General features: G+C 36.5%; 1 protein-coding gene across 1 annotated transcript in view; it reads right to left on the bottom strand.

Annotated features, from left to right (window-relative positions):
- The window catches only part of tmem104 (transmembrane protein 104), a 110,632-nt gene extending 93,835 nt beyond the window's left edge, over window positions 1-16,797 (bottom strand). The window contains exons 1-6 of the mRNA XM_055152360.1: window positions 16,548-16,797; window positions 13,252-13,319; window positions 11,065-11,186; window positions 10,635-10,716; window positions 7,090-7,183; window positions 2,295-2,378 (exon numbers count right to left, since the gene is read on the bottom strand). Of these exons, the coding sequence (XP_055008335.1) occupies window positions 2,295-2,378; window positions 7,090-7,183; window positions 10,635-10,716; window positions 11,065-11,186; window positions 13,252-13,296 (427 nt within the window). The 5' untranslated portion in view covers window positions 13,297-13,319; window positions 16,548-16,797. The remainder of the gene's footprint in view (window positions 1-2,294; window positions 2,379-7,089; window positions 7,184-10,634; window positions 10,717-11,064; window positions 11,187-13,251; window positions 13,320-16,547) is intronic.
- Window positions 16,798-17,684: the final 887 nt, after the last annotated feature.

Raw genomic sequence — 17,684 nt, 5'->3', positions numbered from 1 at the left:
GGACAGAAGCTAAGCAGGGCTGGATGGGAGACCACTGGGAATTACAGGTGCTGCCACATTGATAAAAAACTCTCCTTAGGCAAGACACTCCACCCAAATTGCCTAGAATGAAAGTGGAATGTGTGTAAGTGTTGGTAGCTTGGCGTAGCTTCTGATTGTAATCGTAAGTGTAATTTTCTGTGTAAGAGACGTGTTTAACAGCACAAATCAGCTCACCTTTTGTAGTTCCAGCTAAGTCAGTTCTTTATGGTTAGATTGTGTTAAAACTCAGATTGAAGTCTAATTTGAGTAACAGAGCTTCAGACAGATCAGAGCCTCTAGTTAGCATCACACTGCCAGGGAATGTTGATGACATCAGCTGCCAAGTATCAAATGGAGGAATCATGGCCAAAAGAAATGTTCCAAACAACAAACAAACCCAATTATCCACAATGAGACTGATCTAATCTTGTTATATTTGTTAGAACTGTTGCCAACACAATCGTAGTTTCACTCCAAGTTTAACAAACCTAAGATCCTAAATAACAGTGAATTCCTGAGTTATTGTAGCTATAATACAAATGCGTAGGTCTTATCATTGCTCTGTGCCACTGCTACATGGTTCAAAAAGGTTTAATTTCAGCAGACAGTGCTCATATGAGAAAGTACACTGCGTTCAAGGGGAAAATGACAGTGACATTAACCACCTCAATGGGGCCTCGCTGTGGCGATAATACCCAGAACCAATTTATCCAAACATGATTACATTCAATTAGCTTTCGCCCTGGTGTCTTTGTGGAGATAAGACATTAAAGGTGCTATATAACACAAAATGGATTCTTGTGAGCTTTTAGCCATGTTATAATGCTGCCACCTCGATAAAAACATACCCGGAGTTGTGTTTTGTTTCATTCACATGAGTAATCCTTTATTATTAGTCTGTCTACATTTCCAAAGCTCAAAATACTCTGCTCCACCTTGTGATATCATGAAGAGGTAAACCGCTACTTTTTATTTTTTGTTTAGTCGAGATTGGTTACAGTCGAGATTACAAGCTTGAAATTATGAAATGTTTCAAATGATTCTAAACAAAAACACTTTGTTATTGATCATTTATGCAAAACTTTCAACCTGATAAATATAGGCCACAAATATGAACCTTAGAGCAGTTTTGCGATGTATAAAACATAAAATGAATAAATTATACTTTGAACATGAAATAAGGCATAAACGTAAAGTAAAAAGTAAACTGTATCCAAAAAATTATATATCCAGCTGTCCTACATTCTCTATATTGAAAAATATAGCTATAGCTATAGGATGCACTCACACTAGGACAACTGCTGTGGGTTCTACGTTCCGCACTCAAACCTGCACAATCGACCCGGGCCACAGCCAAAGATGTCATCACATGGCGCTGTTTGTTTACATGTGGCAGCAGAGCTAATGCTTTAGCGGAGGAAGTAAGTCCAACAGCAGAAATATCTATTAGTGAGGTAGATATGAGTCCTGCTACGATACACTCCTTCGTGAGTTTATGGAGCTGATTAATCAGTACGGTAGCTCCCATTACGCACAGTGTGTAGGGCACCAAGTGCTTGCGAGGGCACCAAGTGATTCCTCACAAAACTACGGTCATTGCACCCTAGTCCTCACTTGTGCAGGCATGTAAATCATTTCAACTTGATTATATGAGTTTGGAGATTGTTTGATACACAAATCGAAATTGCGATCAAAATTTGATTAATTGCACAGCCTTATAATAGAACATAACAAATTAAATACAATTAAATACAATAATAAACATGAAAACCAGACGCAAAAACATAAAACAAGCCAGAAAAACAACAAAGTTCCTCATCCCTAACCCACCTCTTCCCCACAAAAATACATAAATAAAAATAAAAGTAATGTGGTAGTGCAGCATAGCCATACTGCATACTCCTTACATTTATATTTTGGTCCATTATAATAAAATTTTCCTTCCTTTCCTTCTTTTTTTCCCAAATTTTTAATAAACATTTTTTGTCACTATACTATCATCATTTTCTTTCATCATCTTTTACTTTGTACTACAGTCTTAAATCTTTCTGAGTGTTTTCAGTTTGAGAGAAGAGCTCAGTTTAAATATTTTTTTGTGTTAAACATGTGAATGAAACAACACAACTTTGTTTTTGATGAAGAAACAGCATTCTAACACAAATCCGAAAACAGTGTAATAAGGGCCCTTTAAAGAAGACCACAGTAGCTGCAGCGTTTTCTCCTGTGTCGTGTGATTTGTGAGTTAGCGATGAGGGAGGTGGTTGGTAGATTACCTTTGTTGAAGAACATTGAAGCCATCTGCCCCATCTCGACCCTCTCCACGATGTCGAAATGATCCGTGTGACCTCCGGAGCGCTCTGGAGGGGGAGAGTGAGGTGAGGCTCAGAGCTAAATGCACACAACCGTTTGAACCAGAGCACTGCAAAAAAGAACTTCTAGAATACTGAATTAAAGCTGCACTATGTAACTTGGGTAAGGTAGATGTTGTTTCTATGTAGTGTTGTCACGATACTCAAATTTCAAACTATGATTCTGACACCACAATGATAATAAAAAAACCTCTTTATTATACAATAGAATTTGATTTACAGCATTTCTGCATATACTAATCTGCTCTTATGCTTGTTCTGAAACAGCTCAAGATCATTCAAAAGCTGTTCAGGAACGCTTTATTTCTGTCCTGTGACTTTGACTTTTTAGTATTGATACCCGCTCAAATGTGTATTCTAATTTCGATACTAGTTTTAGTCTCGATTAGTACAATTTGGATACTTTTGACAGCCCTGTTCCTAAGCTTTGAATGATTCACTGTGTGGCACTGAACATATCCGTCTTATATTTATACTGACATGCTTGTTTTATTGTGAGCAGGGTCACATCTCCACAGATCTGACCTGTGACTAGGCTTGTGGCATCACCTGCTTGTCTCCATGAAGACTGATAAGACTGATGCCATACTGTGAAACATTCTAGGAAAAAAAACAAAGCCATAATATAGCCGCAAGCGGCAATGATCGGCCCTCGCGCGTGCTTACGCCGCGCCCCGCAAACGGTGCGCCCCGCAAATGCCAAACTTCACACTGACCCTAATAAACCTAATCTTAAACCTTACCCTTATCGTAATCCCAACCATAGCCCCAACCCTAAACCTATAAGTTTTAATCTAACCCTGCATATTTCAAAATTTGGCAAAAAAAATTATCCAAGATGGCGGACTTCCGGTTTGTAAAGAGGCGTGGTCACAATATACATTTTTGTTCTTATTGCAATGATGCATCTGGCTACCAAATTTGGTTTGGCTACGCTAACGTTTGTGTAAGGACGTCCCATTGGCAAGGATACAATTTTGGCTTGTTGCCATGGCAACACAATGTAAATGGGGGGTGAGCATCATTGAGTTTTTTTAATCGAGACCATGTCACAAATGTGGGTACCAAATGTTTTATATCTGTGACAAATAAAACTTTATTTTTACATACAAATTTTCTAGGAGGCACTATTGCACCCATTTTTGTATTTTCTTACATCAATCTGTTCAGGGTCGGGGTGTGAACCCACGATTAAAATTTTTGTGAAATCAGCCAAAGTTTGTGCAAATTGCTAGGGGGCGCTATTGCACCCTCTTTAAATCAGTCTGTTCAGGGTTGAGGGGTGAACGCAGGATTAAATTTTAGTGAAATCGGCCAAAGTTTGTGCAAATTATCAGTCGTTGAAGTTTGATGGTGAGCCCTAAAAACGAACCCGAAATTTGCACCGTTGCCACGGCAACACCGTTTGACCTTTTAAAAAGCTTTTAACAACTTTTAATGTCCCACTTGTCTAGACGATACTTCCTGTTGGTTGCCTAGCAACCACGTAATATACTTTTTTGTTCCTATTCCCATGATGCATCTGTGTACCAAATTTGGTTTGGCTACACCAAAGTTTTTGTTGGGCGTCCTATTGGCGAGGTCAGATGTTTAACCTGTCACCATGGCAACACGATGGGGAAATGGCATGGGGTCGTCCACACTTTTTTGATCAAGACCATGTCATGAATCTGTGTACGAAATTTTATATGTCTACGACAAAGTAAATTTTGGCACTACTGTGCAATTTTCCTAGGGGGCGCTATTGCGCCCACCTGAGATTTTCTTATATAAATCTGTTCAGGGTCGGGGTGTGAACCCGGGATTAAAATTTTCATGAAATCGGCCAAAGTTTGTGCCAGAATTTGTAGATTTTACCAATGGAGAGTTTATGTCATCGCTATGGCAACGCCATAAAAAATATGACATGGATGTCATTGACTTTTGGATCAGGATGCCAAAATAGAATTTTGTGCAAAATTTCAGAAATTTTTGAACAACTATTTGGGAACAAATGATTTTCTCACATATTAAATTTTGTTTCAATCTATAGGGGGCACTAAAGCGCCAAATTAATAATTTTCACAGTAAGTAGCTTCAAGGCAGAGAGTTTAACAACTGTTTTAAATTTCATTGAAATCGGAGTTCGTTTGAGCAAATGGGAGCAATTTGTAAATATCTCAAATTGTGTGCATTTTTTGTTGCTTCACTGCTCAGAGAAAAATGTGTGAAAAATGTGGATAACTTTTGATGTTCCACGTCTTGAGATAATGTGGACCAAATTTGAGCTTGTTCGGAGTTCGTAAAAGTTTAGCCAACTTTAAGCCAATATTACTGCCCCTAGTGGAGCGCACGGTGTTGGCGTAATAATATTTTTTCCTTGTCTTAACATGATCGACTTCTTTGTCAAATTTTATGATTGTACATGCAACATTTTTTTTGTGTCATTCGTATTCCCTAATGCATTTTTGAGTCGTTTGGGGGCGCTGACGAGCCATTTTATTTATTTTTGGAAAATGAAAATAGCCAAAAGTTAGAGAAGTGCGAGATTTACCAGATGGAAAAATTTCAGGACTTTTTGTCATTGTTCAGTGGGTGAAAAATGGGTGAGTTGGTTAGGAGAATAATCAACCGATACGAGAACAATGTTCCGCTTTTTTTTGGCCGACAAACTATACATTTTCGGAAACCTCTGGCACATTGCTACGTGATGGTGAGGGTCCCTGGTCACTACGGGTGAGTCACGTCGCACCATTCCATTTTTGGGCCACTTGGAGCATCGCTTTGCGATACTAATAGGCCCTTCGCCAGCCTCTGCCGCTTGGGCCTAAATATGTCCTTGGAGAAAAGCAATTGGTAGACCATCCACTGAAAAAATTACAGAATGAACCTTTAAACTCAGAATGCCTGAATCTTGAATAGAGTACTTTTTTTTGGGGGGGGGGGGGGGGGGGGGGTTTAGTAATTAATAGGGATGGGACAAGATCTCGCAAGACCAAATTGGCACAAGATTGTACACACAAGAAAAGAATCTCGTGAGATCTTTTCTCCATGAATTTAATGTTAGTTAAGAGCTGATGAGCTACATAATTGGAGAAGCTGTAGTTCCAAAAAGCAGTACTGCAAGAACTGATAAGCATTACATAAAATAAATAAAAATAGTGAAGCTAAAATTGTGAAATGTATTGCTCTACTTATTTATTGCAAACTATGTACAAATCATTGCTTGTCTCGAGCTCGTGGACCTAATCTCGTGGTGTCTCTCATCTCATAAAAATTGCGTCTCGTCCCACCCCTAGTAATTAACTGCATCATCTGCAAAAGGAGTGTTAATATTATCACTGTGGAATCAAAGCTTGACTGAGATTTAAATACATTTACTAGTTATCCATAAATAAATCATAAAATACAAAGACTAAGTTGTCCAAAAGTAGTTTTAGAACCCTGAATAATGCATAAAACAGGATCTTTTATCATAATTTGAAAATGACAAATAGACCAGCAGCAAAACCACTTCAAACTCATGCATTCAGAATTATAAGTTCAATTCAAAAACAGGAGAAGCAACTGTATTTTCTATCCATGGGTTTCAGAGAGATTAAAGAAAAAGTTTCCATGGCAATTAACAATTCAAAACCTAAATAATATTGTTTGAATAGTGAAAGGTCCTCAAAATGGCACCTATAAACAGAAAGCCTGAAACCCAAGGATAGGCATTCTCTCTACAGAACACACACCACATACCATTAATGCGCTTTGAATGAATTGTGTAGACTGTAGCTTGTTTAACAGAAGAAAAACAAAGATTCACGACTTGGCTAAGCACTTAACCACCCTTTTAAATATTGTAGACTGAGGCTCATATTGATTACCTTTAAGATATAAAATCTCTATGTCATTTGGAGGGCTGCTGCACACACAGCCGGAGCAACAGCAACAGTTCATCTGCTTTGAAACTGACCAACCAGGAGACATGTATTACAATCACTTTTGGTCTTGTTTACATTTTTATAGTCTTGAAATATATGCATACGTTACTTTAAAGGGTCTGATATTACACAGAATTGAGTTTAAAGAGCTTTAAGTCATGTTACAATACTGTTGTCTCCTCAAAAATTCACCTGGAGTTGTGTTTTGTTTCATTCACACATGTTTGAGTAATCCTTTATTATTTATTACTAGCTTTTACTTTCAGCACAATAGAGATCGGTAGTTCCAGGACTGAAATCATTCAAATGACTCTAGTGAAGTACTAGTGAATACTTCCTGTATTTTCTGTGTTTTCCATTTGAAAGAAGAACTTAGCCTAAATCTGCAGGGTTTGTGTGTTAAACATGTGTGAATGAAACAAAACACAACTCCAGGTCTGTTTGTGATGAGGAAACAACATTATAATATAGATCAGACCCTTTTTCATTTTTATGGAGTCGATAAGGACATATCCCTAATCCTACACCTATAAATTACATCTGCTACGGCCATCTTGGTACTGCCGTGATATAGAAATGATAACACTGACATATGAGTTCAGTTATTGGGGCAGTAAAACAGAAGTAAATGCATGGTTTGAATGTTTAGAATGGATTTCACAGAAAAACTACAGAAGAATCCAAACTTTACACCACACCTTCAGCAGACTTCTTTGCTTTTGTTGTATTTGACATGATGTTAATAAGAATATAAAAAGAGGCACATTTCTAGGTAGGTGGAGGACACTCACGGATGGACAGGATGGGTTTGGTCTCTGGCTCTGATCTTCCCCTGGTTATGACTTCATCGTCTGAGTAATCGGAGGTAGAGTCGCTTTCATCAGTCTGCAAAGAGACACACATGAACTTAAATTACAAACGCAATTCATATGGTTTTATACAAATGACACTTTTTTTTCATGATCGGATTTGGAAATTTTTCATGTTCAGGAAGTTTACAATGAAAATATATGAAAAAAAAACTGTATTAAAGCAGGAATATTACAATAATAAGCATGGATGTGGTAACTGGTAACTAATACAAGAACACCATGAATTTCTGGGTCGCAAGATAACCTGAAAGATATCATTTTGAGACCGTATTTCGTATGTTTTTAATTGAAAACAGTATATTTTAGTTACTAAATCAAGTAACAGAACAAACTGCTCAAATAAATCAAATGTAATCCGATTTTAAATATTTTGCAACTTGAAATCATGACAAATGGAAATTAGGCAAGGGGCAATAATGAAATTTGGTGTTGCGATTATCATAGCGAAAATAACAATTGTAATTAACAATTATATCATGATAATTATTAATGTCTGTTATGTTATGGTTATGAATAATCCTAATTTTAATATTATCAATAGGTTCCATATTTAAACTGTTATTGTAATGTACTGTGCTGTAAATGAAAACAATACATTCTGGTGACAGTTCCCACGTGCACGAGTGTATGAATGGGTGAGTGGTTTCTTGTTGTAAAGCGCTTTGAGTACCTTGAAGGTGGAAAAGCGCTGTATAAAAATGTGACTATTTACCCATTTACCGTAATGCAGAGTATGAGAGTGGCCTATAATGACTCTTTGAGAATATTACTGAAAGCACTGAGGATTTCTAGTGCCAGTGAAATATTTGTAAACTGTGGTGTGAGATCCTGTTTGATCACGATTTAATATTGAATTTATTGATTTATGTGTCGAGCCATGAATTTGAATAATCAAATCATTCAAGCTCTAGTGTGTCCTTTGAGGAGATCTGCCAGATTCACCTCCAACATGTGGAAACAGTGGCAGTCTTGTCTGTATACTGTACACTAAAACATGCATTTTTGTGTTACAATTTTTTTATACTTAGTTACTATGAATCAGATATTATGTGTTCTTAATAAAGATTAGATTGAAATTAAATTAACTGAATTAAATTCGGACTATCTTTGTTGGCGATTATCACAATTATATCCTCCTGGGACCTGAAGAAAAAAAGTGTATTGCAATATATATTTTTTGTGTGATTTTCTAACTATTTGGAGGTAAATGTACACCTTAGCATTTAGATTTTGTTCATTTTATTTTTAATTATAATTTTATAACATGTCCTCTGTAATGGACGCCGGGGGCATTTTGGTGTTACATCTATGTGAAGTTAACAATCTGACAAAAATATATATTTTTCTTATCACCAACATCTCTGATAAGCTTCTACAGTCACCTCAAAAAGTTTTTAGATGCCCGTTTAATTTCTTCTTTTTTTTTTTTTTTTAAATCATCATGCAGCCACAAACTAATTCCTATTGAGGTGTTTTTTTGGTTTTTTTTTATGCTGGACATGATCGTACCCTACAATACCCCAGCCCTATTTAGGCAGAGAAACACAAAACACAAAAGACAGACAGGTTAACTCAATGTCCACTATAAAGCATACAAATTAATGGGCCAGGTCTCAGGAGGATATAAAATGTGCCATGAACAATTATTGTATACCCTTTTTATTACGATCAATGATATTATTGTTTAGTGTCCCATCCCTAAAGCAAATACAGTTTCACAATGGGAGGTCCCAGGTTGGTCACAATATGACATATCCATTTCTGTATGTAACTGGGATTAATCTTGCAGCTCTACCATAACCTATCCATGTGTTAAGAACCATAGCAATTAACAATTTAAACATTTTTTGTTTGTTTTTTTAATGGGGAAGAACATTGAAGCGTTGCATAACAGGAAGCTGAAAGTATGAATATTAAAATTAAAGTTCTCCTCTGAATTACCACTAGAGGGCAGTCTCATCTATTGTTGAAATGAGCTATTTTAGTTTGTCACAGCTTTCTTCATCAAATATTCCATTTATTTCCCTCTTGTCTAATAGCCCGGTCTTTTACTCTGGAACAAACAAACAGCATTGGTATTTTCTTGATGAACACTTCATGCATCAATGTGAATCACCTGTTTTATTTCTAATGCAACTCCTCACTCAGGAAAACTACCCCAGCCATCAGTCGGAGACATTTCCGCTCTGCCCTCTCCTTGTCCATTATTCAGAACAGAAATGCTGCGGACTTTAGAGCAGAGCTATGAATCAGGGTAAGCTTTTGTCCCCAGGCCCATAACTCCCAAAATGGAAAAAAGCGCTGAGGTGTTTTAAAATGGAGTGAGAAGAGTGAATGCACATGAGGGGAAAAAAAGATGGTTTATATTGTAGCGATAAAACAAAAGCTCACGATGTCAAATATTAGAGAAGGGAGTTTATGGCTGGATCAATAGAGGATTTCCTAAAGCAAACAGCAACGAGAGGAAGCCAAACATGCAATGTTAAAGGGCCTATATAATGAATTATTCAGGCATTTTAAACTACACGTTCACGTTAAACTAGGTTGCAAGATTCATCACAGTCAAATTGAAAGCGCAAATTGAATGGATGTTATTAAAGATGTCATCGCTTTTCCCGGGATGTTCCAGAGAAAGGCCCATATCACGCCATTTTCTGATTGCTGTTATAATGTTGTTTCCTCATCAAAAATATATACCTGGAGCTGTGTTTTGTTTCATTTCATTCACACATCTTTAAACACTCAAACAATGCATATTTAGGCTGAGTTCTTCTCAGAAAGCACTCTGTTTCACTTGTGATGACATGTGGTATTACAGAAAGTGCTTTGTGTTTTTAAAGTACATACACCTTCACTAGAATCATTTGGAGGATTTCAGACTTGGAATTGCCCGTCTCTACTAAATAAAAGGTAAAAGGAGCAGTCAACTTGAAAACTACCGATTCATGACATCACAAGGTGGAACAGAGCATTTTGAGCTTTGAAGATGTAGACAAACTAATAATAAAAGATTACTCAAACATTTTTGAATGAAACAAAAACACAACTCCAGGTATGTTTGTCATGAGGTAACAGCATTATAACATGGATTAAAGCTCACAAGAATCATTATTGCGTAATAAAGAATCTTTAAACCTAAGGGTTGGCGATATGATAAAAAAAAATGTATAACATTTTCTTAAGAGTTATAATTTTAATATTTTATCACTTCATGTAAACTCGCTCAGACTTCACTATGATTCTTTAATTCCAGCTGTCACTCACTCAGAGCCTAAGGGAGGTTCACCAAAAGGAGAAGGTTTGGAAATGTGTTTGCGTTTGAGCATAGAGCTGCATTAAACAATAGTGACAATATGACCAGCCATATTTGGAACCTTTTGCAGTAAGAGGGTTGGGTGGGGTGGGGGGTTACTTTTGCTAGGATGATCAGACATGTTTAACTGGAGTTTGACAGAAGATCTCACCTCCTCCTGTTCTCTCCTCTTCCATCGGAGCTGAGCGTTCGCCGCCGCCATCGCCTCAATCACAAATGTCGTGGTCATGTAACTGAACAAGAAGAGGCATAATATAATACAACTGTAATATCTTCTATCAAAACCATAGAATGTGTAAAGAAGTGCATTTGGCTCCAGTCAAATGAAGCTCATCAAGGCTGACAGTTATAGGAGTGAATTTGGAGCCAGTGCCATATTAGGAATGGAAATGTATTTACAGACAACACAGCAAAATAAAACATCAGGATCATGTAGAGCGGATTAATACTAACATTTTAAGATCAGAGCCAGAAAAGAGCCCCATACTTGTTTCCTGTTTAGAACATGGCATCTAGCTGGTTAACCATGTCCATTTATATACAGCCTTGATCAAAACACAAATTTGTTTCTTAACACCGACCTCATGAACCCCAAAAATGTGATGAGGGAAAGGCTGACCACCCATCCGGCCGTGGCGAAGGCTTTGGGCATTGTCAGAGCTCCAGTTCCAACAATGAGGTTGAACATGTAAATGAGCCCCACCTAAAAAAACAGAGAAACATATGAGCAAAAGTACACACTCTCATTTTATTTATTTGTTGTTTATTTGAAGGACAGATACAACAAACAAATATATTAACAGTTAAGCACTCAGATGTGTTTAAAGCCTACGCTAATTTGCAAAAGCAGTGCTCAGAAGGGCTTTTACACTGTTCAGATCTTACTTAAAGCAATGGGATTCATTGTGGAAAAAGCTATAAATGCACTGAATTTGTATCAAATCGCATTAAAATATTCCACACTTACATTACAATTCATCTATATTGGGTCTAGTGATGCTGATCTTATTCAGTTAGGGGCAACAGTAACTGGAGCACTCATCCACCAAGCCAAAATTCTGTCATTGTGTGAAATGGCAAATTCATTTTTAAATCCCATTAATTTATGGGGTATAAACGCTACTTGCTGCCTATATGTAATCTTTGACCAGCCATTTTGACCAGTTGCTTTTTTAAGTTTATGTAACAAAGTCCAGTTTTGTTATGCCAAATTCCTAAACAGAACCATGAATGCTCTTTTTGATCACATGCTCCTGAAAATGTGTTTTTTAAATTCATTTTGCATTTTTTCTTGAGTTTTCAGAGTATCTTATAACTTTTCTGATAGTGTTTGCTAATATGTGCTTTGTATCACCATGGTAACTCCTACATTACATCCAACATTACACCATTACATCCAACATTACACCATGTAGAACACCTTCAGTATAATGCCACTACAAAGCATCACTAGGCTTAAATAAGTTTCAAAGTATTAGTTTAAATCATAAAAAAGCTGTTTGTGACTAAAAGAAAAGCATGTAAGCAGTAAAACTCTGTGGTGAACAGTTGCTGACCCAGCAGCCGATCAGAGCCCGATTGTAAAGAGGCCTAAAGAGGATGTGTCAGCAGACTGCTTCCTGTTCAAACCTGTGGCACTTCTCCTACATGATCTTACTCATGAAGAAGAAATTAAAACTGAAAATTGATGACTGCAACTAAACCTGCTACTCAAACCGCAGCCCTATCCCGTACTCAAGAAAACTCAAAATAATTGCTAAACTCAACAATAAATCTTAAATTGTGCATTGCATTGTGTAACTTTTGTGGTAGAGGGTCTGTCAAATGCTTTTCTCCATGGAGATGTTATTACTTTGTCTGGAATGTTTCACAGTAACCTCTCGATCTTCATGGAGACTAAACCAAGTTACCAACCAAACCCAAACCAGACCAAGTTACAGGTTAGATCTGTGGAGAGGTGACCACACACACAGTCAGAATGCCTGTTTTTCTAGGTATTTTTGAGCTATAAAACCACCTGTAAATGAATAAATGTAAAGGAGGTCTGTTTAAAGTCATACTGTGGAACATTGCAGGCAGAGCAATGACATATCCAGAGAATGGAATAGAATGCACCTTTAACTTGTATTGTAACCTTATGTCTTATTGTCTTTAAAAAGAACCCAAGAAGTTAAAGTACATAAGAAGACAAAATGAACATCTTTGGTTTAGTTAACCTTCTGTGTTTTTATTTGAAAGTCAAATACGAATCAAGACTAAAACTAGTACTGAAACTAGATCCTTATTTGAGCAGGTGTTGATACTAAAAAAAGTCACATTCACAGCACAGAAATGAACCTTTCCTGAATAGCTTTAGAATGATCATTGAGCTGAGCACACAGATTAGTATACGCCCATGGACCACTATGGAACCTACCTGGACCACTGAGGGATTACACAGATATAAGACCATATAGGAATTTAAAGAAAGTACTATGATTTAATGTTGATTCTATTGTCTAAATGTGTAGTGTTTTTATTTTTTTTTAATTAACATTGTGGTATCAGCATCAGTTTTGAGTATAGAGTCTATTTATGATATATACTAGTCAGTAACACAATATCTGAAGTGATAACTGTTCCTATAGTGAAAGCTGAAAAGTGTGGAGTGGAAAAGTAGGTCAGCCTTAAACAGCTGAACAAAAGCCACATGAATTAGCAATAGCATCCCGCCACAGAAGAGGGTGCCATATGATTGAACTGCATAAAGGAAGATGGCGGACACTCACAAAGGCAGAGTAGGGCTCTCCAGTCTCTGTGATTCCTCCAGCCATGGCAGCGGTGCACTGGTGATCCCCTACAGACAGCACAAACACAGTCATCAAAAGTAACTACAGAACAGTAAAAACTTTTATTTCCCCCTTATATTCCTTAATCATAATTTTGTTGTATTTTGTCGTATTAAAAACAAATAAAAGGCTTTCAGTATTTCTATTTTGGACATTTAACACAAAGATTTTCACAGTTTCTTCCTCAAAAGTCTGAACTCTGCTCCACTCTGCTTCACACTTTTACTGACAGAGTAATTATTAGTAATTATAGCTGCAAAGTTTAAGTGCTTATGCTAAATTACTACAAGCACCTGAACGCCTCATAGCCCCTGTTCTACGCTTGTCACCGTAAATACTATATCCACTTATTTTTCTGTACTGCGATGAGAATTGAGCTGTACAAGGTTGAACTGTGAACTTTTATGACTCATTATAGATAAAAACTAACAACTTAAGAGATGCATTCTGTTTAGGGATGGGACAAGATCTCGTACCACAAGATCTTGCAAGACAAAAATCACCACAAGGTTGTACACACGTGAGGAAAATGATCTTGTGAGATTGTTCCCCCGTGCTTTTACTTTTGGAAGTGCTGGCAAGTTCAATTTCTTGGGAAGCTGTTGCACCAAAAAACTGTAATGCAATGACATAAAAAATATAAACCATAAATGTTGAAGCCAAAATTATTAACTGAATTTATTTTTTTTTATTATGCATTATGTTAAAATCTCAACTTGTCTCGTTCTCGTGGACCCAATCTCGTTTCTCATCTCGTCTTGTGGAAACTTTGTCTCGTCCCACCCCTAATTCTATTCTTTATTTATTGCAGTTCATGTTTTTAACAATATTGTACATTTAAAATATATTTTTTTGCTTTATGGTTTGGTTTAAATTGAATCGTTAATCAACTATATTTACTTGTTATTGTGACAGGCCTACCCAGATCGCACTATCTGGTTCTATGACCTGCTGTAGACCTGAGCAAATGTGGTCTGACAGGTTTGGGGGTAAAAACAATTTGAATATGGTTGTATGGTGAAATCATATTTCCTTTTGCATGTGAACAGAGTGACTAGTGATAGGTTGTAGCTGTGTTTCCCAGTAGGAAAGGAGATTATAGAGGTCTTCCATAGTCTAACTAATCTGAACAAAAAAATGGCAAAACTAATTACACTTTATGTCTGTAACATGGTCTAAAGGCTGCATTGTGTAACTTTTTTGGCAGAGGGTCCATGAAATGCTTTGAGATGTTATTGCTTTGTCTGGAATGTTTCACAGTATGACATTAAACCTTTCTATCTCCATGGAGACCAAACCAGATCATGTTACAGGTCAGATCTGCGGAGAGGCAGCCCTGCTCACAGTCAAAATGCCTGTTTTTCTAGGTATTTTTGAGCTATAAAGCCATCTGTAATTGAATAAATGTAAAGCAGAGCTGTTTAATGTACTGTGGAACATTCCAAGTGATGTAAATCTTATATCCCTAGAAACAAGGATGTAACAGATCCCCAACCAAGAAGTTACACAGTGGACCTTTAACACTTGGCGTAGGTAGCATCTTTACTCCACACAGCCCTTGAGATCTTACATATTTCACCGGTCTAATACAGCCAGTTTCCATGTGTTTTGTTTAACAGTTAAGTTTATTTTGGGGTGACCAGATTTTCAAAGTTAAAAACTGGGACACACCAGGTTGGAATGTTGGTGTAAATAAAATTGTGAAAAGAGAGCATAACATTGTCCATTCTCGACTCACTTGTGGGTCAGTATAGACTTTTGTTGGTGCATTTTTTTGCCTTATAGTCATTTTCAAGTACAGTTTTCTGTATTTTAGCTAAATAGATGGTATCAGATTGGTCAAAAGCAAACAAACAAACAAACTGGGATTTTTCTGTTATACAAAACCACTGATTTGTCCCAGTTTTACAAATCTACTGGGACAGGGGACACAGGGCTCAAAACTGGGACTCTCCAAGGTAAAGAGAGACATTTGATAACCCTGTCTTATTTACAAAAGAAATTTAAAAATGTTCTAACATTCGACATCTTAAATATTTGGATAGGGTAGGGTGACCAGATTTTAAAAATTATAAACTCAGACTCGCCTTTTGTCTGAGATGGGATGGTATAAATAAAATTGTGAAAAGAGCGTGTAAGATTGAGCATTCTCACATCAGTCACAATCTGAGGGACTTCTGTCACAGCATTTTTGCTTTATGGTCATTCACAAACATGGATTTCTGTATTTTGGTTAAAGAAATAACAATTTATGCTCTTCTTTACTGTTGGCAAAGATCATATTAGTAAAAAGTTGTGATAATCTTGTTTTAGTCCTGGTTTAGAGTTGATGTAGTCCTGGTTTGGACCTGGGTTAGATCAAATTGGTCAAAGGACAGGGGGATCATATGCTGACTAGTGTCCACACGAACTCATCAATCAAACTAAAGGCGTGAAGTCCAATATTATTTTAGTAATACAACTGCAGTCATTATTAGGGTGACCAGACGTCCCTATTTACCAGGGACAGTCTCAGTTTTGAGCCCTGTTTTGCCTGTCTCATCATATTTATACCAGCAGATATATATTTGATTTGATTTGACTCAGTTTCCTACAAGAAATGTCTCATGTGTCCCAATTTTTTATTGTCCCGATTTGATCTAAACCAGGTCTAAACCAGGACTAAACTAAAACTAAACCAGTACTATATCAGGTTTACACCAAGACTAAACTAAGACTAAACCAGTACTAAACTAAGATTAAACCAGGACTACATCAGGTCTAAACCAGGATAAAAACAGGACTACCAAATTTTTATTTTATTTTTTTACAAATCTTATCTCTGCCAACAGTAAATAGGAGCACAGTGTCTCAGTGACGGTGATCAAAAAGCAAAAAAATGCAGCGATAGAAACTCCTCAGATTATGACTGACACGAGAATGCACAATGTTACACGTTCTTTCACAAATTTATTTATACCAACCATCCATCCTAACCCAGGTTTGTCCCAATTTAGAATTTTGAAAACCTGGTCACTTTAGTCTCTATAATATGATATACACAGTTGTTAACCAGATGTGAAATAAAATGGCCTTAACATTACAATATTATTTGTTGTTTTGTTGTTGGTTAAGTTGGTTAGCATCCTTGGGACTGCTATTTTAGAACAATGTTTCAACACTGCAGCGTTACTACATACTTACACGATTTACTCAAAATAAATAAGGAAAAGCGTAATCATTTGAGGCAAACTTACCTCGGTGAATGTGTCAATTATATGCTACAAGGATGCTCCACGCTGTCAGCTAACATGAAGCTAACAGGCTAAAAACATTAGCTGGTTTCCCCGCAATCAACCAGGAAACGCGGGTTAAGTTAGAAAAAACGCAAGAATAAAGAGTTAAAATGCATGAACGTCAGGGAAATTCACCCTAAAGTTCGGTGGAAATGTCACTAGTTAAACCATGACTGCAAACAACCAGCTGACCCGACTCCGAACTGCTACGCTGCCGCTAATGCAATCGCAATACAATGTATGCATCTTCAAAATAAAAGCACTAAAGAAATTAAGAACGGGAATTTTCGATATTGAGTCTTAATTCATGAATAACTAGATAAGCAAATGTTGGCTTTTAATAATAAATACATATGGTGTGTCTTGTTTAGCATATTCGGACACTTATTGGATGAAAATTGGGCAAAGAATTTATGTTGAAAGGTCAGACGGAAAACGTTTCGAATAGAATTTAATTTTTCTGATTACTTCTCATACGAGCCTTTACTGTCACATGACACGTGTATAAGTCAGCTGGTTTCTCATTCCTGCACCTGCGATCTGTACTTTATTAGTCCTTATCTTAAAACGTTTTTATATAAAACTCAAATACACTTTTAACATTAGACTTAGACTTAGACAAACTTTATTCTTCCACAAGGGATTTTTTTTTGGAAATTACAGGAGCTCACACATCACAATATATTATAATATTTAATAATATAATATAATATAATATCAAAGAGTAAAAAATATAAATGGTAATAATAAATTCTAAATAAGTAGCAAAAAAGATAGCAAGAGACAGGTGTGAAATAAGACATAATTGTAGACATGTATATGCACAAGTCAAAATAAAAGAGAAAAATAAGTAATAAAATATAAAATCTCGGCTTTATACAAGAGGTCCTAGAAAGACAATGCAAGTGCAACAATGATATCATGTTTGACAGGACTTATACAGGGGTAACAGGGTTATCCATTACATAAGGGTGAGTTGTTTTACAGCTGTAGGAGGTATTATCTGTTACATGAGTTGTTGTACAGTTGTAGTGAGTATTATTTGTTACATAAAAGTTAGATGATACGGCTTTATTTATTATTTATGATTTATTTATA

This window comes from Boleophthalmus pectinirostris, unplaced genomic scaffold, assembly GCF_026225935.1.
Source record: "Boleophthalmus pectinirostris isolate CB_2022bp ecotype Guang Dong unplaced genomic scaffold, ASM2622593v1 HiC_scaffold_17, whole genome shotgun sequence".
NCBI lineage: Eukaryota > Metazoa > Chordata > Actinopteri > Gobiiformes > Gobiidae > Boleophthalmus > Boleophthalmus pectinirostris.
This window is presented reverse-complemented; position numbering and strand designations above follow the sequence as displayed.